Genomic DNA, 24,563 nt, shown 5'->3' with positions numbered 1-24,563 from the left:
TGTTCATGATACAAGCAGCCAATCAGAAGAAAGCTGGCTTCTTTCAAACAAATCACATTGACCTGGTGTTAATAAATAAGGATTATTTTTCACTGTGAATCACATAATGCTCTCTTCTAGAGTCCATGAATAAAAATATAGCGCTGGAACGAGTAGGTCTACTTTTATAAATGGCCTCAGACTAAATGACAAGCATGCAAGGTGCCACTCTTTGCTCTAGACATGGTGAAATGCCACCACTCACTGCTACTGTTTATGCAGTTGGCAGCCTAGCATGTCATGTTTTCTTTTCTTTGCCACAGTCCTAAGGCTGTCTAATCCCATGAGGGGGAGACCCTGTCTAAACACACGCCTGTCCCTGCACAGGGTCCACAGCTCGGCCCCACTTACACTAACATACACACAGGGTGGACGCCCTGGGAATGTTTGGGGACAGGGTCCTGTCAGCCCCTCAGTGCTAACAGACTGGCTGGCTCGGGTCAGGTATTTGAGAGCAATTTGGGTTTTTTTAAATGTCTTTCATGCTTTGTGCACAATGGTTTTTGTGTGAGAACAAAACAAGAGAAAGAAAACTCTTGCTGGTCAGGCATGTGCATAAAAAAACTCCAACAGAGCAAAAAAACAAATCTGCATTTCAGGACATTCTCTATGTAGTTTTCCGCTACATGGGAATTCACTTTTCAGAAATCTTTCATGAATCTTGAGTGGTTGCACTGCAGTGTCTTTCACTTCATCCCCTGCCCATCCTCTTGTCTGATGCGTGAGCAAATCCTCTCTGGGGAAGACAGAATAACGAGCACTGAGGTGGTGGCACGGTGCTTTGAAGTTGCCATAATGTTGGCTTGCAGCTCAAACTGTGGCATAGATGCTGCCTTGTACACAGGATGAATGAGTGCTGACAAAAGGGTCAAAGTGAGCAGATTCCAGTCCTGAGAGCTGCTGAAGAGTGCCATGATGGCTGCTTTTCTCATACCTCCACTTTTGGGAAGGACGGATTAGGAACAAGATTTCCAAATACCACAGATTTTTCTTTTGTGCCCCTAGCCAACCAGCATTATTGACAATAGGATTGAATCTTTGAAATGCTGTGAACTGCTTGGATTTATGGGTCAGTTAGAGCAGCAAAAAGGACTGAGTATTAACCTCAATCACTTTTTGGTTAAGACAGAGTGTGTCTGTTAGATGTAAGTGGCTGGTTAAAACTAAAGAGTTTTCCATACCAAGAAATATGGCTTTACTTTACTTCCAGCCCACAAATCTGTGGATACGCAAGGAGCTGTGAAACATTCCTTCATGTAATCTTTCTGCCTGTGTGTATGCATGTGTAAAATAGCGATCACCGTCTGTCTTTGTGCGAGTATGTGTATGTGTGTGTGGCCCTTTTGTTGAGCCGCGCGCATCCTCAGGGGACATGCTTTCAGCTCCTCTCATTGTAATTGTAAATGTGTGAATGTGCCTCTGTGATCAGCGGATCTCTCTCTGGGAACTTGTTCGCTGGGGTCCGAGCAGCGTTTATGACTCAGAAACAACCTGTGAGAAACATCACAGGAGCTTGTCCCCCTCCCCTCGCTGCCCAGACCACTCTGTTTTATAGCTTCAAACACATTGTCCACAGGTGGTGACAGTAGAAAGACAAATGTCCCGTTTAAATCATAGTTTCTCATTGCTGTGTTGCCGTGTCGTAAAAACAAGCAAATGATTGATACAGTTTAAACTCATATTAGCATTGTGGACTTTTGACTGAATGGATAAAAAAATGTATGAATTTATTAGTCCATCTTGTGGATGGATTATTGGTAAATTGCTGGTATTCATGATAGAACAATACTTTTCACTAAAGGTATAATAAGAATTGTGTTTTTTATTTTTTAGGGCTGACACGGGAAACAATGAATTTAATAAAATTACTGGGAATGTGACGCATTCACCACTCTGTCTCCTGAAGCAACTAAGCACTAATGTGATTTCTGAATTTGGTACATAAAGGTACCATAAGTATCTGTTCTGGTGTGTATAATATTTCTATAATATAGTTTACAGGATAAAGTTACCAGATCTAAAGCAGACACCCTTTTTAGTTTACATGTTTATGTTTACTATGCATATTGAAATCTGCTAAACAGAAGTCCAATTAATAAATAAAAATCAACTAAATAAGAAACTGGCAGCTTTTAGTATATGAATTTGTCAGTTTTAGCTCTAGCACATTGGCTTGCTTTGGAAAGTAGTGTGCACATCCTCAGAAAAATGAAGAGTAAATGGTAAATAAAAATAAAGTATAATCCAAGCGTCACCCTGATTAGCAGCTGAGAATCTCAGTTCTTATCATGGCTTTTATTAATACTTAAAGTATAAACCTCTTACATATTAAATTGTTTAAATATGACAAAATGATTATTTTTCTCATAAAGAAACTGACCTCTGACCTCCCTCATCTGCTGTTTCCAGGTGCCGTGGTGGATTCCTAGGAAACAGGTGCCAGTTTCCTGATCCATGCGCCGCTTCGCCATGTGAGAACGATGGCATGTGCCACCACATATTAAGCGAGAACAGTGTGGACTTCTTTTGCAGCTGCAGGCCAGGCTTCGTAGGCCTCCACTGCCAGATTGTCAATCCCTGCACCAGCATACTTTGTCGCAACGGAGGCACCTGTGCTTTGGACAATCTCCAGAGTTACAAGTGTCATTGTCCACCTGGATGGTTAGGTAAAATAAAACGGTGCTATGATATTGAACCAATGGTTGGTTGATGATAAATAAGATTAGAAACTAGATAACTGGATAACAAAAGTAACACTCTTTGTTTATGGGTCATTTTGAGGTTGTGAAATCCCAGAAATCTGTGTCTAGCAATGTGTTTAATCTTTCACACAATATCTTTGTGCCTTCAGGTAAGCAGTGTGAACGAGCCGACCCCTGTACCTCTAATCCATGTGCCAACAGTGGACAGTGCTCCGTCATTGAATTCCAGTACATCTGCACCTGCACGCCCTTCTTCACTGGAATGACCTGCACACAGGATGTCAACGAGTGCGACATAAAGCCATCGCCCTGCAAGAACGGCGGGGTGTGCATCAACGAGGTCGGCAACTACCGATGTCAGTGCCCACCGGACTACATAGGCAAGCACTGTGAGAGCCGCTACTTCCCCTGCAACCCGTCACCCTGCCAAAATGGAGGCACCTGCATCCAGAAGGGAGAGACGAGTTACGAATGTTCCTGTGTGCCAGGTAACATTAAGCTGCATTAAAACACGTCTTAAATGATTTGATCATTTGCTGTACAATTGCTCTAAAGTGGGCCTCCTGTGCTTTTCTTCAGTCATGTAAATAAAGTGACTATGTTGAATACTGAGGTCAGCAAATTTTTTATTCTAGGCTTTTAATATTCAGGAGTTTCTTTTTAAAAAGGAATAAAATAAAGGTGTACTGTTTAAGAAGCTGTGGTAAGGTGGGATTGATCAGATCCATTAACGTTTGTGAAGTTAAAGCCATCATGACACCCCATTGAATCAAGGTTAGGTGATTCCTAAATATCAGCACTGCGAGTGGCTGATTAAGTGGTGATGTCATTTTAGGCTGGGCTGCTCCTGTGTGTGCTGTGCCCTGTGTGAGTGTGTGAGTGTATTTGTACTTTGTTGTGCACAGTGTGCGAACAAAGCAGAGCAGGAAAGCATCCGGGCTTATCGTAAGGAAATGGTCAAAGGACAACATCCTTTTCACATGATGGAGTGAAGCAGTTCTTGCTGGGACTCCGGCCCTGCCCTCCACCCTGTCACCTCCACACACACTGACTTCACCTTGTTTTTTTCTGTTTCCTTCCAATTCAGAAATTCACGCAAAGAATTTGTGTGGCAACTTTCCATCCCGTCTTACTGGCAGCCTCGTCTGTTCTTTGAAAAGCCTAAAGAGAAAATAATGTGTTGGTCTCTCAGTTTTTTTTTTAAAAGTTATTACATACATTAAAGTAATTAAAAGAAAACATCCATGTAAGTCAGGGTTGGGATCTTCTAGGGTAAAGTGACTAAATGAATTGATCATGTGTGATTGGCTGAGTCGATCGCCAGTTGGTATTTTGCAAATATTGTAAATATTTAGCCTGCAAAGCACAATTCAAAGCACACACTACTAGGAACTTGCAGAGGGAATTGTGTTACACTTGTATTAATTTCAGTTTTTTTCACATACAGAAGCATGGTAATGGCTTCAGTCACACAGGCCTAGAGATCAGTTGCAGTCACAAACCCGCATGTCATGTTGGAAGGAAGACGCCAATTTGTCAGCAAGCACTCGCAAACTACTCATCAAGTGGTAGTTAAAGTGTGAAAAGTGTGATGCAGAGACCTTTTGATGTGTTTGTTGCTGCTTGGGGACACGACTTTTACTTTGAAGGCAAACTTTCTCCTCTTACAGTTTGCACCACACTATTAAAAATGTCACTACAACTCAGAGACTAAATGGTGAATACTTGTGACCGAATAATTGCAACCATGGCAGTCTGTTAGCAACCAAACCAGTCGCAAGGTTTTTTTGTGTAGCAACCTCCGGTTGGATCCTCCAGCAACCACTCCCTAGTATCTAGGCCGGTTTGACTGAGCCCTGAATGACAATAACAAATTTCCGACAATAAAATTCAGTTGAAATTTGAGCAACATTGCAGTGGAAGCTGCAGACATCTGCTTTTTTTATATATTAGCAGTGGTTTAGCTTGGTTTCAGAAGCTGACTGTAAGTCGTTACGTGTTGTACTGGTTTTGCTTTGCATTTTATTTTACCCAGGATGCCAGCTGTACAGTGCAGTGGCTGCTTGTTGTGTAACCGTATAGGAGAGTGGCAGGCTTACCACAGACCTCAAAATGGTAAAGCCTCGCTTTTCTTGGGAAGGAAAAGACAGTTGACCACATTTAACTGCAAGTTTCATTCCCTTTGTTGTAAATGGGACATTGTTGTTTTCAAACCAGGAGAAATGAGAAACTAAATATTTAAAGTCTCGTTAAAGACGGCACAGTTTATGCAACGTAAACCCACACTGAAGCAAATTAATGGAGAGACGTTTTTTCTTTTTTTGTTAATGTCAGGTTTTACGGGGAAAAACTGCAGCCAAAACATTGATGACTGTCCAAATCATGAATGCCAGAATGGAGGGACCTGTGTTGATGGAGTCAACACCTACAACTGCCAGTGTAAACCAGAATTTACAGGTCTGTATGTTGTTGCTTCACTGTATGAGTCCGTGAAGAAGCCTGTCTGGGGACATACACCCACTTATCCTGGTGCTTCCACTTCACAGGCCAGCTCTGTAGAGAGGACGTCGATGAGTGCCAGCTGATGCCCAACGCATGCCAAAATGGCGGCACATGCCACAACACCTATGGCAGTTACCAGTGCGTGTGCGTGAACGGCTGGACCGGGGACGACTGCAGCGAGAACATCGATGACTGCGCCAGTGCGGCCTGCCATCAAGGGTCCACCTGCCATGACCGGGTAGCTTCGTTCTATTGTGAATGCCCCCCCGGCCGCACAGGTTTGTGGAATTTCGATCTTAGTGCATGGCAGCAGAACTTCTGCTTCTTAAGTTAAATACAACTGTTGTGCGAACTTAATCTGACACAAACTGTGTGAGCTAACCCAGTAAAACTGAAATTGATTGAAATCACTGGATATATAATGAAGTCCTTCTTATTTTTGTCCTCTGCACCAGGGCTGCTCTGCCAGCTGGATGATGCCTGCATGAGCAACCCATGCCAAAAGGGCTCCAACTGTGACACCAACCCCGTCACGGGAAATCATTTTTGTACCTGCCCCTCGGGATATGTTGGAGCTTCCTGTGATCAGGACATTGATGAATGCTCACTGGGTAAAACTCATCTTTTGCACACTGTCAGACATATTTCAACATCAGTATTCAGAGTTTAGCTTTACCACTGTCACGAAAACTTCAATTACCACACATTGGTTCGTAATTCCTTTATACAAGCTAAAATACAAGGTCATTCTTTTGCCCTATTATGGGTACTTTGGTACCCATAATTGTACCCCTAATTGCAGTAAATAACCCCCTCTGGGGTATTATTGCTGTAATCCCGCAGTTGAGGCTTTTGGTTTGGCTTTGTCAAACAACACTGAGCCACTCAACGTCCTGTAATGTCTTTTATAGTGAAATTGCTGCTTTTCACATCCTTATGGACACACCAACCTGCTAAAGGAAGTGAAATTAAAGCCTGGATCTTTTTAAACAGGTTCCAATCCGTGTGAGCATGCGGGGAAGTGTATCAATACCAGGGGCTCATTCCAGTGTAAGTGTCAGCGGGGCTTTGTGGGACCACGGTGTGAGCTGGACATCAACGAGTGCATGTCGAACCCATGTTTGAACGAGGCTACATGCCTGGACCAAATAGGAAAATTCCAGTGTATTTGCATGCCAGGTAAGATGTCTGGTTATATGGAGAAGCTACTTTTTCAGTCACATTCCCACAGGGTGCACTCTGGAACGCTCTGCTGTGCACATTTGTAAAGTCCTTTGAGGGAAATGTGTCCCATATGAATACATTTAACTTGAATTTTGTTTGTTTTGGTTAATTTCACCAAATGCAGCAAATCATATGCACTAAACAAGTCTCCTATAATCAAAAATAGGTTTTGCTTTGAACTTTAAGTAGTTCAGCTCTCACAGACCGAGCCACACTTTGAATTCAGGTGTTTTCAGTCCCATTGCTGCAAGCCCCCCACCTAGCCAGGCAGTCTGTCTTTGCAAAAGTGTGTGAAAAAAATGGATCTTTTTAAAGAACTCACTGAATGTGTGAAAGAAACTGTACTGTAATAGGATGCAGTCTTTGAAACAAGTAAATTTATGATATTTCTTCTGTAAGTGGTATTTATGCAGAATGGAAGCACAAAGTGTCAGACCATGTAAAGTTACAGAAGACTAAAGTTACACAGTCATCATCAACTACAAAAAACTGCAGCAGGAGCTTTGTGGCTGAGCAGCTCATGTAGGTGTGATGTTGAGGTTGCCCTGTGCGTGTGTATTTTTACTTTTGCATGTCACGTAATTTGCTGTGTTCATGGGAGTTAAGAATAATAGTAGAATAACTAATTGGACAAGTAAAGTCAACAAATAAAACCCATGTGAATGACTTAGGATTCCTTTCAGAATGGGTTTGTTTTGAAGTTTAGAAATTGTTAGCTGATTAATTAATGAAATTTCTTTTTACATATTCTGAAATGTGAAGATTTGCAGTTTTGACTCTTTAGACTGAGTTATATTTAATTTTGGGGCTGATGGTCAGACTTTCAGCTCGACGACATCATCGTGGATTCTGATTGAATTTGTGTGATTTTCAAGATTTTATTAAAATGCAGCAAACAAGAAAATAGAGCTGAATTAGTTAAACTGTTAACTAAGTGTGATCAACAGCAAACTTAATATTAAAGTCACATTCAGAGGAAAAGTTACAAATATATTTTACTAAAGTATTTTCAGTTCATTGCAGTTTTACATGACATCACCTTTAGCTTAACATAAATTGGGGTCAGTTTTATAAACTAACAACTTAATAAAATAAAACAATATTTAGTTATATTCCTCAGTACTTTGTATCATTTAAACCCAGTATGTAGCGGTATATTTCTGCAGTGTGAAAGTGCTTCTAACTGTGTGTCTCCGATCAAATCTCCCTCACGGTCCTCCCTTGCTAATTGGCCAGGCTACGGGGGGGAGTTCTGCCAAATCGATACGAACGAGTGCGCCAGCAGCCCCTGCCTGAACAACGGCGAGTGTATCGACAAGACCAACGCCTTCCACTGCCAGTGCCCCACAGGTGAGGCTGCCGTACCGCTGTGGAGGGGGGAGGAGGGAGAGGGCGTGGGGCCAGGGGGCACAGAGGCTGATCTTGCTCTGTCTCGCTCTCTTCTCCTCTCAAACACAAACACACACACACACACAAACACTGATCTGGACGGGCACTAATCCCAGCCCTGAGGCGAGCTTATGCTGGCCCGGGTAGCCCCGCACATACGCAGCAGTTGAGGAGAAGCGGTAAAAGAAAATCTATAAGGAAAGGCTTGAGGAAGTTTGAAGTTTTTGAACAAGTTTGTTATCCTTTTTATCAAGTCTGATGATCGAGCAGAAACTAAGCAAGGCTTGTGATTGCAACTGAGAACAAGAGAGAGCTAATAAGAGAAGGCAGAGCTGCTGCCACAGTCTGTAAAGTGACATTTTCTGTGTTGTGGTTGTAAATGAGGTAGTTCTTCAGCCTATTTTGAGGTATGTGGGTGTTTTCAAAACTCTTACAGGAACTTCACTGTTTGTACATGAGGTATTGATGTTTTGTTGAGGAGCAAAGGAATGCAACTTCTGAATATTGGATAGAAAAAAAGATAGAAGAGAAAGGAAGGATCTATAGACTCCCCAAATGTGTTTTTGTTTTGCATTCTTTCACTGGGATCATTGAGGTGGAAGTGATTTTTTTTTTCTTCTTCTTTTTTGGAAAAGGAAAATAGCAGAGCTCAGAGTTGGGTGGATCAAAGGCAGTCTGGGTGGAGGAGAAAGATTCCTCCTGTTGAGAGAAAAAGAAAGGAAGAAGGAAAAGCAGAAAGAAAAAAAAGACATCCACAACAAGAAAGCTTTGGAATTAATAGAGAGAGGGGGCTACAAGAGTGAACACAAGAGCTTAGCGCCTAAGAAAACTCGTTGTGTGTGACAGTGAGCGAGGGCTGTGTGAGGAAGCAGCACAAAGTGGTGGTGGTGGAAGTGTTTTTTGGGAGGGTGTGTGGAGAAGTGGGTAGTGTTGAGATGCACGGACCGTTATGCCAAAGCAGGAAGGGTAGAAGGGGGGAGGGGTTTTAACCGCTCTAGTTGAGATGTAAATTTGTCCCTGTTGCGAGCCAGGCCCAAGGCGAGGGTCCCCCTTTTCATTTCTGTACATGGAATAGCCATGGAAACCCCGCTGAGAGCCATTGAAATGTCTGATTCCAGCAGTCTGGGGATAAATCCCGCTTTGGCTGCTGAGGTGTGCGATGTGCACGGCCCTGTGCGTGGTTGCATCTCCGCTTCATCCTTTGTGTGTGTTCATACTTATGCATCTGGGAAAGAAAATCTTTTCATTAATGTCAGGAGTGCTGTTGGAGAACAGAACAGTCACATTCCTGTTAAGAAACATGCAGTTTGTACCAAGGACTGTTGTTGCTGCTGTAAACTCACAGTCCCTATCAGACTGCAAACTGTCTTGATTTATAGCACTTTTCAACACTAAGCACAAGTAATGCCAAAAATAACAACAACATCTCACATAAAACACCCTTTTGTAGCGTTCAAATCTTTACATACATACAGCAGAAAATATCCACTTGGTATTGTGCTGTTTTTTAATAAGCTTGGAAATTTTGAAATAATAGCTTTAAGAGTTAATTCACACTTTTCTTTTTTCACAGATCTGTGTCAAGCTTTGAAAAAAGTAAAAAATAATATTTTGCTTGCCATGCTATAAAAAATCCCATTGACTACTTGGAAATTTTAGCCTAAATTATTCTTTAAATGTATGTTTTAAAGGCCACTTAAGTAGACTCTCAGCCTTAATTCATATAAGTTATATCATATAAGTAGCACAAAATAAAAGCTGGAGTGTCTAGTTTTCTAATTTTTAAAGTAGCATCAGCTTTAATCTGCTGTCGACATAGTTTTGGACTGCATTGTTCTGAAAACTTTGTTAGCAGTGTCTACATTTTAGTCATCACTTCATCCGTCTGATTGCAGCCAGTTTGGGGAAGTATAAATGCTTCTAGCAGAGTCCAGTGGGAGAAATCAGCTTGCAGCTCTCCACACAAATACTTCCTCACTGGATTATCTACAACTGGTCTTTCTTTAGCTTTAAGCACCTGTATGTTCCTGTGATGTTGTGGTGATGGGGTGGGAGGGAAGTAGAACTTTTTATCTCTTCATCAGAGAACACCCTATTAGTCTTTGAGCTGTGACAAACAGGAGACGAGGAGGAAATATCTGAGAATAAGTCCAGGAAAAACAAGAAAGCCTACTGGTTGATTTTGAATGAACAACACTTTGAATACCGGAGGTTCAAAGGTCAAGCTAGCTCTTTTTGGAGGCGGGCAGGGAGTAGAGGGGGTAGTGGGGAAGGGGTGAAAGTAAGACAGGAGAATATGCATTGTGATGGAAAGGTTTTGGGGGACAAAGAAGGCAACAGGCTCAGTTTGGTGCTGCTTTGAGCAGACAGGAGGGCCTTTGTCTTTCACCCCTTGGTCAGGAGGCCTCCTAACTTTCATTCTTTCCTCATTTCTCTCCCTCTCTCCCTCCCTCCCCTATTTTAAATGAACCGATTCCCCCACTAGCTCCTCTCCCTTTGCCTCTGCGCTGAAAAGAAGTGAAAGGAGAAAATGGGGAGCTCGTAGTGCTTCACAGTTGTTAATTAACATGCAGATTTCTGATTCGCTAAGAGCTCTTATAACATAGGCTCAGGATTATGAGTGTGGCTGGTTTAAAATGAGATGTCTGCACACACACACGCACTCATTCACACACACACATGCGCACAATAACAGCTTTTTGTTGTTTTTCCAGGCTTCAGTGGGAACCTCTGCCAGATAGACATTGATGAGTGTGCCAGCACGCCGTGCAAAAATGGCGCCAAATGCACAGATGGACCCAACAAATATACCTGCGAGTGCACTGAAGGTATTCACGCTTAACATAAATTATAATAATTGTAAAAGGAGCCAAGACCTTTAAAATATAACAACATTTCACAAATGAACGTGTCAGTTAAAACAGACATCAACTCTTTTTCCTAGGTTACACTGGGAAGCATTGTGAGACAGACATAAACGAATGTTACTCCGACCCTTGCCACTATGGCTCCTGCATTGATGGCCTGGCCTCGTTCAGCTGCCAGTGCAAGCCCGGGTTCACCGGTCGGCTTTGTGAGACCAACATCAATGAGTGTCTGAGCCAGCCGTGCAGGTACGGAGGCACCTGCCAGGACAGGGAGAACAGCTATATCTGCGTCTGTCCCAAGGGAACAACAGGTAAGGATCACACACAGGAGATACAAGCGTAACATTTTACCCCTCAGCCATAAAAAGGCTGATGAGATATTGTTGTCACTCCACTGGCAGCATGGACACTCAAGTTTGTGAATGCAATAACGTGAAAACAAGGCAACGTAGGATTGATAGCACAGCTGCATCTACTAAAAATCTTGGATGAGTTTGAATCTCAGTAACCTGAATCTTAAGGTCAAGTTTTCTAAAAATCTTGTGAATGCAAAAACTCAAGAAGGAAGTCACCTAGGATTTTCACATTTATACCATAAATGTTGGGCACCAGTATTTTTTTTTTTTATCTAAAAAACAACTTTCTTCCAGGAATCAACTGTGAAACCAACATCGATGACTGCAAGAGCAATCCCTGTGATTACGGGACCTGCAATGACAAGATCAATGGCTACGAGTGCGCCTGTGAACCTGGCTACACTGGTAAACTGGAGCTCATAGTTCTATTGATTTCAATATAGGAAACAGGAAACAGGAAGTTGTGATTCAGATCATAATTGCAAGAAAGAACACAGTAGTTTTGAAATAACTCTAATGAATCTTAGAGTTTGATTGTTGACTGCATGTTAAAACATCAGATTTAAAAAAAGAAAACAAATAGACATTAGCTTCAGTACTCTGATGTTAACATGTAGGCTCTTGTTTGTATTTTCATACAATTGTAGTCACTGCAGTAAATACGATCCAAGGTAGATATGATACAAGATGCCTTTGTATCATAGCATCTGTCACAGATATGGATAACATCCAGAAGAAATGTGCATTTATTGACAGTCAGTTTCTGAGATATCTCTGTAAATGGCAAAAATCAGAAACATCTCAACTCCCCATAGATATTAAGCACTAGCTGTCCTAATACCATCGGGGACCCACTATGGATTGATTGCAGAAAACCCTCCTGGGGACCCTGCATGAGTAAAACTGCTCTGGGCTCTATATGGGCTAGCCTACTCGTTTTTACTTTGACTTTACTTTTTTTTACTTTGAGGCTGATTATGTTACACTAGGAAATTTGCTGTGTAACACGTGCAAAGGTGATAACCCAAAATCCTCCCAGGAGAATGGGAGGGAGATGGTGATACTGAGGGAAATTGTGATAGTATAAGTTTTCTATTTTTCCCTGATCTGGCAGGAAAACCTAGAAAACAGATTTAACCTAAACTAACAGGTTTCAGCCTAAATTCTGAATGAGGTTAGATTTTCCAGATAATGGCTTGCTAGATTAGTGGAAAGGAATAATCACATTTTCACAACATCTTTCAAAATATGCAGTTTCCTGAAAATTCTTTGATTTTACCACATTTTTCTGATATATTACACATTTTGTGTTTGAAGGAACATAAAAACTCTTGGATCATTCCAGATAGAGGATTTTTTTTAGTTTTCCAAAAAAATTAATTTCAAATAGATTAAATCTAGTGAAGATTGATGTTAGGATATTTGTTGTTCAAATAGATAAAGTGGAATTGCATGATCTTTGGTTTACTGCCACAAACTAATGCACTGGAAAAGCCCATCTTTTCCAAATATATAGCCAGGTTAAACATAACATCTGTCTGAAGTAAAAAGTGGGCAAACGAGTGCTTAAGGTGCAGCATCAGAGGATTCAAAGGTCCTGATGGGGAGGGTGACAGATGGCGAGCGAGTGCGCACGCTCCTCTGAGGCTCGACCGGTGTCACTTTCCAGCTCCACCCTGTCCCCAACCTGCTGCTGTTCGGACAAGCAAGCTGCCCTCCCGCACAAAGAGAGGACACACACACACTCTGGCACACAGGGCCAGTGGGGATTTGAGCAGGAGAAAAGATTCCCTGAAAGATTCCTGAAAGTTGAGCTTTTAAAAGCTTGGAAGCCGGTCCCTGCTTTAAAGCTAAATGGGCTGCCTTTATGCTACGCATGACACGGGCCTGAATGGCATCAACGCTTCAAGTCGCCGACAAAGGCCGCCTTTAAAGCCGTATGTTTCTGGAAATTGATACATTCGCTGTGTTGATATATAGACTTGATTGTGTGGAGGCTTTGTGTGCAGCTGTTCAGCGTTTTCATGTAATACATCAAAACTGTTGGAGTGTAAAAATGATTGCAGTGATTTCAGCACCCATCCTTTCACTGTTTATAAACTCATGGAGACTCATGATGTCAGGAAGTAAAGCGAAATATCTGTTTAGGTGCCATGTGCAACATAAACATCAACGAGTGCGCGAGCAACCCCTGTCACAACGGCGGCACCTGTATCGACGGCATCAACAGCTTCACCTGCCAGTGTCCAGATGGTTACCATGACACCACCTGCTTCTCTCAAGTCAATGAGTGCCTCAGCAATCCCTGCATCCATGGTCACTGCGAGGACAAGATAAATGGGTGAGGCGGTCTATAAATGTTTTTCAGGGGCAGGGCAGTGAAAATAAACAAGTTTCCCCAGATTTCCAACAAGAAATTTTTTCCTTTATCGATGATGTTTGTCTTTTACTCCTCGTCAGCTATAAATGCCTGTGTGACTCTGGCTGGAGCGGCAAAAACTGCGACATCAACAACAATGAGTGTGAATCCAACCCGTGTATGAACGGAGGCACCTGCAAGGACATGACCAGCGGATACGTCTGCACCTGTCGCATGGGCTTCACTGGTCAGTATTTGTTAGCATGTGTCGATGAGCTTCGTTTAGTGTCATTCGAACCGTACAGTTTCACTGCTAACCATCACTTGAACTGAAATGTGTTTAATTTATTGCATGCAGGACCAAATTGCCAGAACAACATCAACGAATGTGCCTCCAATCCCTGCCTTAACCAGGGGACCTGCATTGACGACGTTGCAGGGTACAAGTGCAACTGTATCCTGCCTTACACGGGTATGGAAATATTATTGAAAATATTTGATACACCCATGTGTTGGCCTGGCGTTCTGGCATTTCCTTGCTGTGGGAGACAGTTTCCACCGGCTGTTGGGCAAAGAGGAAAATGTGTGGCGGATGAAATAGCTCTTGAGTAAAGTTCAGCAGCAAGACTTCCTCAGGGCTCAAAGACACCAAACCTCTGACTCACTGTGCTCCTCTGTGATCCACAAGCATCCGTGATGGGAGCTGGGAAACATTTTAATGTCATTTTAATGTCATCTGGCTTAGTATTTAATCAAACACATAACCATGGGAAGTTTAAGGGCAAATTGTTCTTATATTTGTCTTGTATATTTTTTTGGAAAAATCCACAGCGCTTTGAATACTAAAAGGCTCTTGCTTGGCTTGGGGTGGGAACGGGTTGCTTGACACATTTCCTGTTTGCCTGCTTCCTGTCTCACAGAACAGCAAATGGCTGCACAATGGCCGGAAACTGGAGCCGACTTCCTGTATTAGCAGTATGTTATGGAAACAGATAGGGAAATATCTCCACAGGCCTCAAATACTGACAGAACCTAAAATCTTCTGATAGCATTGATTGAAAGATGATTCTGTGTCCATTTGGATTGGGTTATCTCCAAGTTCATGACTCCTGCGTGGTATCACATAGTGACAGATAAATGTTAAACAGAGTTTAATTCAGTTAACGGTGTATTTCTTTCTTGCGTTTGCACACTACAGGAGAGAACTGTGAAACTCTGATGGCCCCCTGTAGCTCCAAACCCTGCAAGCATGGAGGACTGTGTCAGGAATCAGAGGACTATCTGAACTTCTCTTGTGTCTGTCCTGAAGGATGGCAAGGTAATTATTAATGTCTGCATATATGAGTACCTTCCAGGAATGAGTAAGAGGTCATAGAAAAGGTCAAAAAGGACTCAGAGAGCAGCCTTTTTAGAGAACAGAAGTACACATGTAAATGTTAAATGTTAATTTAATACAAACATTTCTAATAAGAGATCCTTGGATTGTAATCAAGATGATTATGTTCTTAATTTCATACTTACTGTGCCAGCATTTGAAGAAGTATATAATACTTGCTTTCTGTTTCCTCTCCTAATCCCTTCTAGGTCAAACCTGCGAGGTGGACATCAAAGAGTGTGTGAAGAATCCCTGTCGCAATGGAGCAACCTGCCAGAATACTTTGGGCAGTTACCACTGCAGCTGCAAACCGGGCTTTACCGGACGCAACTGCGAAAACAACATTGACGACTGCAAGCCCAGTAAGTTCATCAGTCCTTCTCCCTTTATGTGTTTCCTCTTCGTGTCCATTGATGAAAGTGCACACAAGCAGCACAATAAGAACATAAAGTTGAGTCTGATGCTTCCACCTGCAGACCCCTGTAGCAACGGAGGGCTCTGTAATGACGAGGTGAACGGCTTCCTGTGCACCTGCCCGGCCGGCTTTCGCGGAACGAGGTGCGAGGAGGACATCAACGAGTGTGAGAGCAACCCCTGTAAGAACGGAGCCAACTGCACTGACTGTGTCAACAGCTACACCTGCACCTGCCCGCTCGGCTTCAGTGGCATTCATTGTGAAAATAACACTCCTGACTGCACTGAGAGGTACAGAGCTCACAGAAGGTTTTGTTTGTTTGATTTAAACCCCACAGACATTGCCACTGTGTCATTGTGAGTAATCTTTTCAAGATCAGCAGGTTCACTTTCTGCGCTTTGGAGTTGTAATCTTTGTTTTCTTGTCCACTACTGCCCCCTCTGGTGAAATATTGATATACAACAGTAGGTTTCAACATAGTAGTTTGCTTTTACATTAAATTAATGTGTAGCTCTAATGTTTTTTGCAAAAATGGCCGAAGCATTAGTTCTGCTCTATTCAGTCAGTTTTAAAATGTGTGAAAAAAAATGTGTGGGGAAAAGTGTGAAATTGAAGTAGAGCAATGCTGCAACAAAAATGTTTGTTCTGGGTGAACTTTCTGTGAATCAGATATAAATTTGCCTGCAGCTCATATAATGAGAGCTGTATTGATTTACTCTCATTTCCCTAAAAAGCTGTAGAATATTTTAACCCTAATTTGATGTGCTGACGTCTGTTATTTTTTTCCCCTACAGCTCCTGCTTCAACGGTGGCACCTGTGTGGATGGCATCAATGCCTTCACATGTTTATGCCCACCAGGCTTCACCGGGAGCTACTGTCAGCATGATATCAATGAGTGTGACTCCAAACCCTGCCTGAATGGCGGTACCTGCCAGGACAGCTATGGGACTTACAAATGCACCTGCCCACACGGTTACACTGGACTAAACTGTCAGGTAGGAGGAGCTAGTAGAACAAAGTTATTCTGATTGTCTTCAAGGCTCCCTGCGTTTTAACCGTAAAATGAGCAAATTACATCTGTCTGGCATATTGAATTGATAAATAACATATGCATACTGCATTAACACCGCACAGTCAACATCTGTTACTTTTATTACGCTTTTCAGAACCTGGTTCGTTGGTGTGACTCGTCTCCTTGTAAAAACGGGGGAACTTGCTGGCAGACAGATACCACATACAGCTGTGGGTGTGAGACTGGATGGACGGGCCTTTATTGTGATGTCCCAAGTGTTTCCTGTGAGGTGGCAGCCAAACAGAGAGGTGAGAGGTTTCAAAAGCCTTGTTATGCCATTTGTTTTTTTTAACAGTGTTTAGCCTGTTAAACTTAGAATATCACGTCGTATATTATTTGCCGATTGCTGACAAAATATAAAGAATTTTATTACAACACTTTCATCATCTTTTGCTATCCATTTAGGAGTCGATGTTGCGCATCTTTGTCATAACTCGGGTCAGTGTCTGGACGCAGGAAATGTTCACTACTGCCACTGTCAGGTGGGATACACCGGGAGCTACTGTGAGGAGCAGGTAGATGAATGCACACCGAACCCGTGCCAAAACGGCGCCACCTGCACTGACTTTCTGGGCGGATACACCTGCAAGGTAAAAACTGCGAAGAGAAAGTTTTTATCCCTTTGCTATCTATGTTCAGATTTGTTTTTATGTGTCTATTTTTTACATAAATTTGGTGCACCATGGCACATATGTACTGCATTTTTTTTTCAAGTTTAGTATGTTATTTATATTTTATGGCAACTTTTGGTTGTTCTAACAAACATTACTTGGAGACATTTATAGTTAAACACATTTCTTGTGGTGACTGTATAACTCTAGATGTGTGCTTCTTTGCAGAAATATTTTTAATCTTAAAGCTACAACTCATTAATATATCTTCTATATTATATGATATTAACCTGCTTTTTAACTAACTGTCGGAGGCATTCAACTAAGAAGTGGTAATTGTAGCTGTTCATTGAATTTAAGTTTAAGGCAGACATCCTTTCTGCTGCAGTCCTAATGAAGAGGTTTGCTTATAAATAGAAAACAAACAGCTTGGTTATGTTAATCTTCTCCGGAGTAAAGGATCTTCTGGCCTTGGCAGGATGGAGGCCAGAAAACAGCCAGGTAAACAAAAACCATCTTTGTTTCATGTCAGACATTGATTAACTTTCCCCTCTCTTCTCTCGCTGTCCCGCTCTTCCTTCTTCCTCCTATTCCTCTTTCGTCTTTTATTCCCTCTCTTCCTCAGTGCATGCCAGGATACTTGGGGACCAACTGCTCTGTGGAGATCAATGAATGTTTCTCCCAGCCGTGCCAGAACGGGGGCACCTGCATTGACCTGATCAATACCTACAAATGCTCCTGTCCCCGGGGAACCCAAGGTCAGCAGACCCCACGCACACTCCTCCACACCTCTCTGCCTCTCCATTCTCTCCTACTCGTCTCCACGCTTCATTAATTAGGGCTTAACAGCACCCCGGGCATAAAAGCTCCACCTCCCGTCTTGGCTCCATCTCTTCCTCTACTTGTCAAGTACTCTATTGATTTTTCTCTCAGACATGAAGGGAGCGTGTGTGTTTTAGGTCAGTCTAAAGTGGCAATAGAGTTGGTTTTCCTAAAACAGCCAACATGTTGTTGGAAATTTGAAGATTAAAAAAGTTGGTTTTTTTAAAAACAAATTCAGGTCAGTATTTAAAAATGGTTCTAAACGTCTTGACTTTAATCATTTTTGGTCAGTTTCAAGGTCTGGTTTAACCTAAAGCCATTTACACTGGAAAAGCAGAGCACTTTGACTCTCTGTTTATTTGTGGACTTTTTAAATCTGGTTTTGGATCTCTGAAATCTTTTCTTACTCGAAACATTAAAATGTTACTATATAAAACTCTTCATACAACATGCCCTGATGTATCTCTTCAAACTTAACTACTGTTTTTTTTATGTCTTTGCAGACATGTCTATGTTTTTGTTTTTCAAAGTCCAGACCTAATTTCATACCCTTTATCCAAAATTTCCTCTATAAAGGGACACTAATATCTGCAATTTACTGGAAAATGACAGAATAGAAAGCAAATGACCTGCTGACAGTTTGTTAAAGTCATAACCGCTTTTGGTGATTCTCAAAATGATATATTGTTCATGTTCTTTATTTAAATGAATGCACATTACTTGACATTGTTGTTTCCCCCTTACTCTTCCATTGCAATCTTCAGGTGTTCACTGTGAGATCAATGTGGACGACTGCACTCCCTTCACTGACCCAGTCACCAAAGAGCCAAAGTGCTTCAACAAAGGCAAGTGTGTGGATGGAGTCGGAGGCTACCACTGCATCTGCCCTCCAGGATATGTTGGGGAGCGCTGTGAGGGAGACGTGAACGAGTGTCTGTCAAACCCCTGTGACCCGCGTGGAACGCACAGCTGCATCCAGCTCACCAACAACTACCGCTGCGAGTGTCGCACCGGATACACGGGTAAACAGCTTGGAGAGTATATTAAAGAGTTTGAGGGGGGATATGTTAGCCTGCCTTTTTGGCTGGTATTTTCTTTGCACTCACTGTTTAAACTGCCCTCATCATTCAGTTTGCATGTTTGTACTACACACAGCATATAAAAGATGGACATAACCAAAGTGAGATCAGCCGTTTAAAGTTTATGGAAGCTTTGAGTTTCTGCTTTTCACCATTGCAAATTTATCTTTTTTAAAGCAAACTTTTGGACAAGAGAGTAGCAATGATCAGATTATGCTGCCTTGGTTAACAAGATGAGCTATTATTAATTGAGTTGCTAATTTTGATTAGCTTAAACCATGCTTAAAATAAAAAGTACTTGCCAGAACAAAATAACAGGCTCCCTAATTTGTAATTATACAACTGAACTTGAATAAAGATATGAATCTGACTGCGTGTCAGTGTGATAGGTGTTGACCATTTGTTTTATCACGCAATAAACTCAAAATGGAACCATAATGTACAAAATGAATGTCATGTTGTGTTCAATATTATTTGCATGTAGCAACTGAGACCATAGTGTAATCAGGAAAGTGTTTACTGAAGTCAAGTGAAAATCTAATTGCAATGATGCAAGATACAGGAGTCAGTCCCTGCTGCTGCACATCTTTTATATACAGTGTTTGTTGATCTAAAACGTACTGGTGTGGCATTAACCTTACAATTATGATGAGGAATGAAAATGAAATGACAAACCTTTTTGTGTGTGACACCTCTGTAGGTCAGCGTTGTGACACTGTGTTCGATGGCTGTAAGAGCAAACCTTGTCGTAATGGAGGCACCTGTGCTGTGGCCAGTAATACACCACATGGCTTCATCTGCAAATGTCCTCCTGTGAGTACACACTCTCGGAAATATACACAGACCTCTGTCACTCATAAGAAAGTTGTAATAAAAGAGCACAAATTCCTCTTAATATTATCTAAATGTTGACTGTAACTTTTAAAAGAGACATACAGAAGGCGATGTGATGCTTCCATAATGGGAAATATACTTTTTACTAATATTTGATCTAAATTAGCCCTCTTGTCTTTAATCATAGATAGCCTGATATTGGCTTGAATTTTAGTTTTCAGGAATAAGACAGATTGCTTATATTCATATCAGTCTAATTTATTTAATATATAATAAGCATAAATCATATATATTATTCTTCCTGTAGGGCTTTACTGGCTCCACGTGTGAATATGACTCCCAGACCTGCGGCAGCCTTCACTGTCGCAATGGAGGCACATGCATCTCCGGTCATAAGAGTCCCACGTGTCTCTGTGCTCCATTATTCACTGGACCTGAATGCCAATATCCCACTGACAGTCCCTGTTATTCGAACCCCTGTTACAACGGCGGCACGTGTGAATACACCTCAGAGGAGCCGTACTACCACTGTGAATGCCCAGCTAACTTCAACGGCCTCCGCTGCCACATCCTGGATTACAGCTTCCCGGGAGGGTCTGGCCACAACATCCCGCCACCCCCAGTGGACGTCCCCTGCGGGATTCCGCAGTGTGAAGAGCGCAAGTACAACAAGCACTGCGATGTGTCCTGTAACAACCATGAGTGCGGCTGGGACAACGGCGACTGCTCGCTCAATTTCAACGATCCGTGGAAGAACTGCTCGGCCGCTCTGCAGTGCTGGCGATACTTCAATGATGGGAAGTGTGACTCACAGTGTGACAATGCTGGATGTCTGTATGATGGGTTTGACTGCCAGAACTTGGAAGGACAGTGCAAGTAAGTGTATTTAAGTGAAATAAGAGTTAGCTTAGCTTCATAAAATATCCAGTTAAATATCTTAAAATCTATTTGTCTTGCTTGGTGTGCTGCTAATTAGATGCTGAGAAGAACAAACAGGATAGAGAACTACAGTGATAAAACTGTCTTTGATACAACAGTTCATTATTTTCCAGTAGAGCTGTAGGTAGTTCCTGTGTCATATACTTCTTCTTTTAAGCATATATGTGCAATTAAGAGATATTTAATTGGGCCTTTGCATCCAATTTTTTTGCAGCCCTCTCTATGACCAGTACTGCAAGGATCACTACGCCGATGGCCATTGCGACCAGGGCTGCAACAACGCAGAGTGCGAGTGGGATGGCCTGGACTGTGCCAGCAACATGCCTGAGAAGCTAGCCGTGGGCCAGCTGGTCCTGGTTGTCCACATCACCCCTGAACACCTCCTCAACAACTCCTTCGGCTTCCTGCGCGAGCTGAGCCGCGTGCTCCGAACCAATGTGGTATTCAAGAAGGATACAAAGGGGGAAATGATGGTCTACCCATATTATGGGAACGAACATGAGCTGAAAAAGTACAACGTCAAGCGTTCAGTGGACTCTTGGTCAGAGGTTCCTGGCAAAGTGCTGAATGTGGTCAAGAGGAGCCTGTATGACTTGGCTGGTGACAGCAAGAGAGCAAAGAGGGAGCTGGATCATTTGCAGATCAAAGGGTGAGAAGGCATTTCTGAAAATATTTCAGTCATTAACCTGCAAATTGTTCAGATCATTTTCTTCTATTATCTGTCATTTTATATGCTCATCTTTGTTTTTGGATTTAGTTTTTTCTTTTTGGGGGGGGTTTAAGAAGATTTTTATTTCTTTGCAGAAGCTAATGAAATTCAGAAAAATGATAAAGTCTGGAGTCACTTTGTGTTTTCTTCACTCTCTAGGTCAATTGTCCACTTGGAGGTGGACAACCGTCAGTGCTTCCAACAATCCACCGAGTGTTTCCAGAGCACAAGTGATGCTGCAGCGTTCCTTGGGGCTTTGGAGTCCAGTGGCAAACTGGATGTACCTTTCACCATTGAAGCTGTTTACAGTAAGTATATTTAATAGGTATCTGCATGACTTAAAAAGTCTGTATGCATTGTTGGCTTTCCAAAAACTAGAACTCTCTATAAAAAAATAAAGCAAAAGCAAATTTTGACTGCAGCTTGTCAAATTCTGGACACTTTTTACCAAAGATATTTGATCTAAAGCAGCTGCTTCATATTTTCATATATTGTATGATGAAACTTTTCTAATCAATGTACACTCAATGGAAAAGTCTATTGATTTTGTGTATTTTCCATACTGTTAACAAATCACAAGAAAAAAACAAAGCCATCATTGACTCCTATTAAAAACGTAGTGGGCCTCAGGTTGTACTGCATATTTCTTTATCAGGCCAAACCTCCACTTGAATACATTTGATGTAGCCTGCAAAGCCCAGGCAAATATTTTTATTCCTAAAATTTCAAAACTTCTTGATTAACATGTAAAAAACATGTTCATTTATCTCTGTTCATGTATAATTGTTGGTTTAGTCTTTTTTTTTTTAATTGGATCTTTTTATAAACGAAAACATAAAATCGACTACACTCCTTAAATGTTGTATGCAAATACAACATTAGTTGTATTACACACTGGTAATCATTTTCATTTCTGTGCAAACCCAAGGTTTCTTGAAGACAGTCTAAAATGTAAAACAGGATCGCACAAATTAGCTTGATTGTTTGTAAAGTAAAATAAATGTCATTAGTAGTATGAGGACTAAAACATGAAAAATCACTGATGGGGTTTTTTAAGGCCTCGTGGTGTCCACACGTACAGAACATACTCGGATTAGACACATGCTCTTTCATGCTCACGCTCAAAGCAAATGTATCCGATGTGGCCTCTGGTCGGGTCCTAACCTTACAACTCTTTGATTGTGTATTTGTTATGCAGCCGTGAACAAATGCAGTTGTGAATCTCTTGGCCTAAACAATGAGTCCTCCCCTCGGTGTAAATCCAATGGCTTGAGGCTCCAAAATGGTTAATTGCCGTAAATCAACTCATCCAACCTCCCCCCGCCTCCAAAATCACATAACATAACCGTATCTGTCTGTTTCTCAGACATGTACACATATACGTCCACGGATATCACACTCGCACACATGCACGCACACGCACTTCATCCTACAGTGTGAGGGGCTGCTGCAACCTTCACCTCGCTGAATGTAATACCAGGACTTAATGTATCTCTGAGGGTTTAGGTTGGGGGAGTTTATCATTTCAAAATCGTTAGTGGAAAAAAAGAGAAGGGGAAAAATTGATCGGGAGTGTGCTAGAAGTTGGGAGTCTTTGTTATCTCGAAAATCCTAATAAATCCTTCGTCTTTACAGCTTAAAGTGCGTGCAGTAATTTGAAGTTCATTAATCCCCCTCCCTTTTTTCTCTTAAAGAAGAAATGGTAAAGTTGTCTCTTGGTACCCTGGGCTGAAAAGAGAGAGAGGAGGTGGTGGTGGTGTACGTTCTCCCCCTTTTCTTTTTTTTTTATCACGCCCCATCCCTTCTTTTTCTTTTTTTGATGAAAAGTGGTTAGCAATTCTGATTATTACTGAATAGATAGAAGAAGCTAGCTTTACAAACGGTGAGGATCGTCAGTCCATTTCAGACACTGGCTGCGTTTTGGAGTGGGATCCGCGGGGCGAAGGAGAGCCGGACTAGCTCTGCTCGAACACTCAGGCTGATCCTGGGTGTCCCGGTCCAGCGGTCCACATCTTGTCCTCAGCCCACTGTGAACATAATGTCCATTTTCCTACCAGGTGGCGTGGAACCCGAGCCGCCACAGGTTTCCTACCTAATCTACTTGGTACTGGGCGGTTTAGGGATGCTGGCCTTCCTTGGACTGGGAATGGTGGCTGCCCGAAAGCGCCGTCATGAACACGGGCGGCTCTGGCTTCCCGAGGGCTTCAAGACCACAGATAGCAAGAAGAAGAGACGTGAGCCTGTTGGAGAGGATTCGGTGGGATTAAAGTAAGTTTACATTTATTCGGCGCTCGCTGTCATTTGGTGTGTGTTTCTTTGCGGGTTGGGTGACGGGCCAGTTCTTTAGGTAAAAATTTGGAAAAATGGGATTTTTCTCTGGATCATTAATGATAATGATATAGCAGGTTTACGTGTGAATTAATTGACTTGTTGGGGCAGAGGGGTGTGGTATGAAATCAATCAATGCTTTTGTTTTTTCGGCATCGCTACACCATTAATGGTGAGTGGCTTGTATGAGACTGAAGCAGTGGAGTACGAGGATTTTTAAAAGGTTTTCTGCTTCATCACAGGCCAATGAAAAACACCTCAGACATTTCTCTCATGGATGACACCCACACTGAGTGGGGAGAAGACGAACCTTCAGATGCGAAACGCTTTAGGGTAAGGAACTCTGACATAACTAAAATATAACGATTATTATTATTATTATTCAATTTTACAGTCTGAGCAACTATTTCGTAAGACATCTAATTCTAGGCTTTGAGAGAATTGTTTGTGTATTTTTAAATGTTTAAAATAATTTTATGATCTTTTTATAATACATTTTAAACTTTTTTTTGTTTTTTTCTAATTCGATTTAAAGTCAGTTTCAGTTGTCTGACCTCCTGCTGTCCCCGTTTTAACAGTTTGATGAGCAGGCTGTGTTGGATGCGGACGACCAGACAGACAACCGCCAGTGGACGCAGCAGCACCTGGATGCCGCTGACCTGCGCATCCCATCTATAGCTCCCACACCCCCTCAGGGCGAGATTGAGAATGACTGCCTGGATGTCAATGTCCGCGGTCCAGGTGTGTTACGAACCATAGATATTATTTATATTAGCGGGACCTCTTATCTTTAGGGTATTTTTATTGCGGATGACTTGGTTGTCTTTATATAAACCATTCAATTACAGAGACTACTGAGCTGTAACTGCTTCACATGCCAGCAAAGCTCTCAGTTTTTAGGAAATTATATATATATATAATTGTGCATTATATATATATA

The 24,563-nt window shown here is 42.0% G+C and overlaps 1 protein-coding gene across 1 annotated transcript in view; it reads left to right on the top strand.

Annotated features, from left to right (window-relative positions):
* Positions 1-24,563, top strand: part of notch1b (notch receptor 1b) — a 40,413-nt gene that overhangs the window by 10,881 nt on the left and 4,969 nt on the right. The window contains exons 3-30 of the mRNA XM_005743102.1: positions 2,449-2,705; positions 2,891-3,229; positions 5,076-5,198; positions 5,288-5,521; positions 5,699-5,854; positions 6,237-6,422; positions 7,704-7,817; positions 10,571-10,684; positions 10,801-11,034; positions 11,374-11,484; positions 13,228-13,420; positions 13,540-13,685; positions 13,797-13,910; positions 14,637-14,756; positions 15,023-15,175; positions 15,290-15,518; positions 16,023-16,224; positions 16,396-16,549; positions 16,707-16,891; positions 17,538-17,670; positions 18,499-18,756; positions 19,514-19,626; positions 19,955-20,523; positions 20,801-21,235; positions 21,455-21,603; positions 23,353-23,563; positions 23,866-23,956; positions 24,202-24,364. Coding sequence (XP_005743159.1) covers positions 2,449-2,705; positions 2,891-3,229; positions 5,076-5,198; positions 5,288-5,521; positions 5,699-5,854; positions 6,237-6,422; positions 7,704-7,817; positions 10,571-10,684; positions 10,801-11,034; positions 11,374-11,484; positions 13,228-13,420; positions 13,540-13,685; positions 13,797-13,910; positions 14,637-14,756; positions 15,023-15,175; positions 15,290-15,518; positions 16,023-16,224; positions 16,396-16,549; positions 16,707-16,891; positions 17,538-17,670; positions 18,499-18,756; positions 19,514-19,626; positions 19,955-20,523; positions 20,801-21,235; positions 21,455-21,603; positions 23,353-23,563; positions 23,866-23,956; positions 24,202-24,364 — 5,486 coding nt within the window. The remainder of the gene's footprint in view (positions 1-2,448; positions 2,706-2,890; positions 3,230-5,075; positions 5,199-5,287; positions 5,522-5,698; positions 5,855-6,236; positions 6,423-7,703; positions 7,818-10,570; positions 10,685-10,800; positions 11,035-11,373; positions 11,485-13,227; positions 13,421-13,539; positions 13,686-13,796; positions 13,911-14,636; positions 14,757-15,022; positions 15,176-15,289; positions 15,519-16,022; positions 16,225-16,395; positions 16,550-16,706; positions 16,892-17,537; positions 17,671-18,498; positions 18,757-19,513; positions 19,627-19,954; positions 20,524-20,800; positions 21,236-21,454; positions 21,604-23,352; positions 23,564-23,865; positions 23,957-24,201; positions 24,365-24,563) is intronic.

This window comes from Pundamilia nyererei, unplaced genomic scaffold (assembly GCF_000239375.1).
Source record: "Pundamilia nyererei isolate P.nyererei 1_Seehausen unplaced genomic scaffold, PunNye1.0 scaffold00127, whole genome shotgun sequence".
NCBI classification, from domain to species: domain Eukaryota; kingdom Metazoa; phylum Chordata; class Actinopteri; order Cichliformes; family Cichlidae; genus Pundamilia; species Pundamilia nyererei.
Note: the sequence above shows the minus strand (reverse complement) of the source record. Positions and strands in the feature narration are given on the sequence as shown.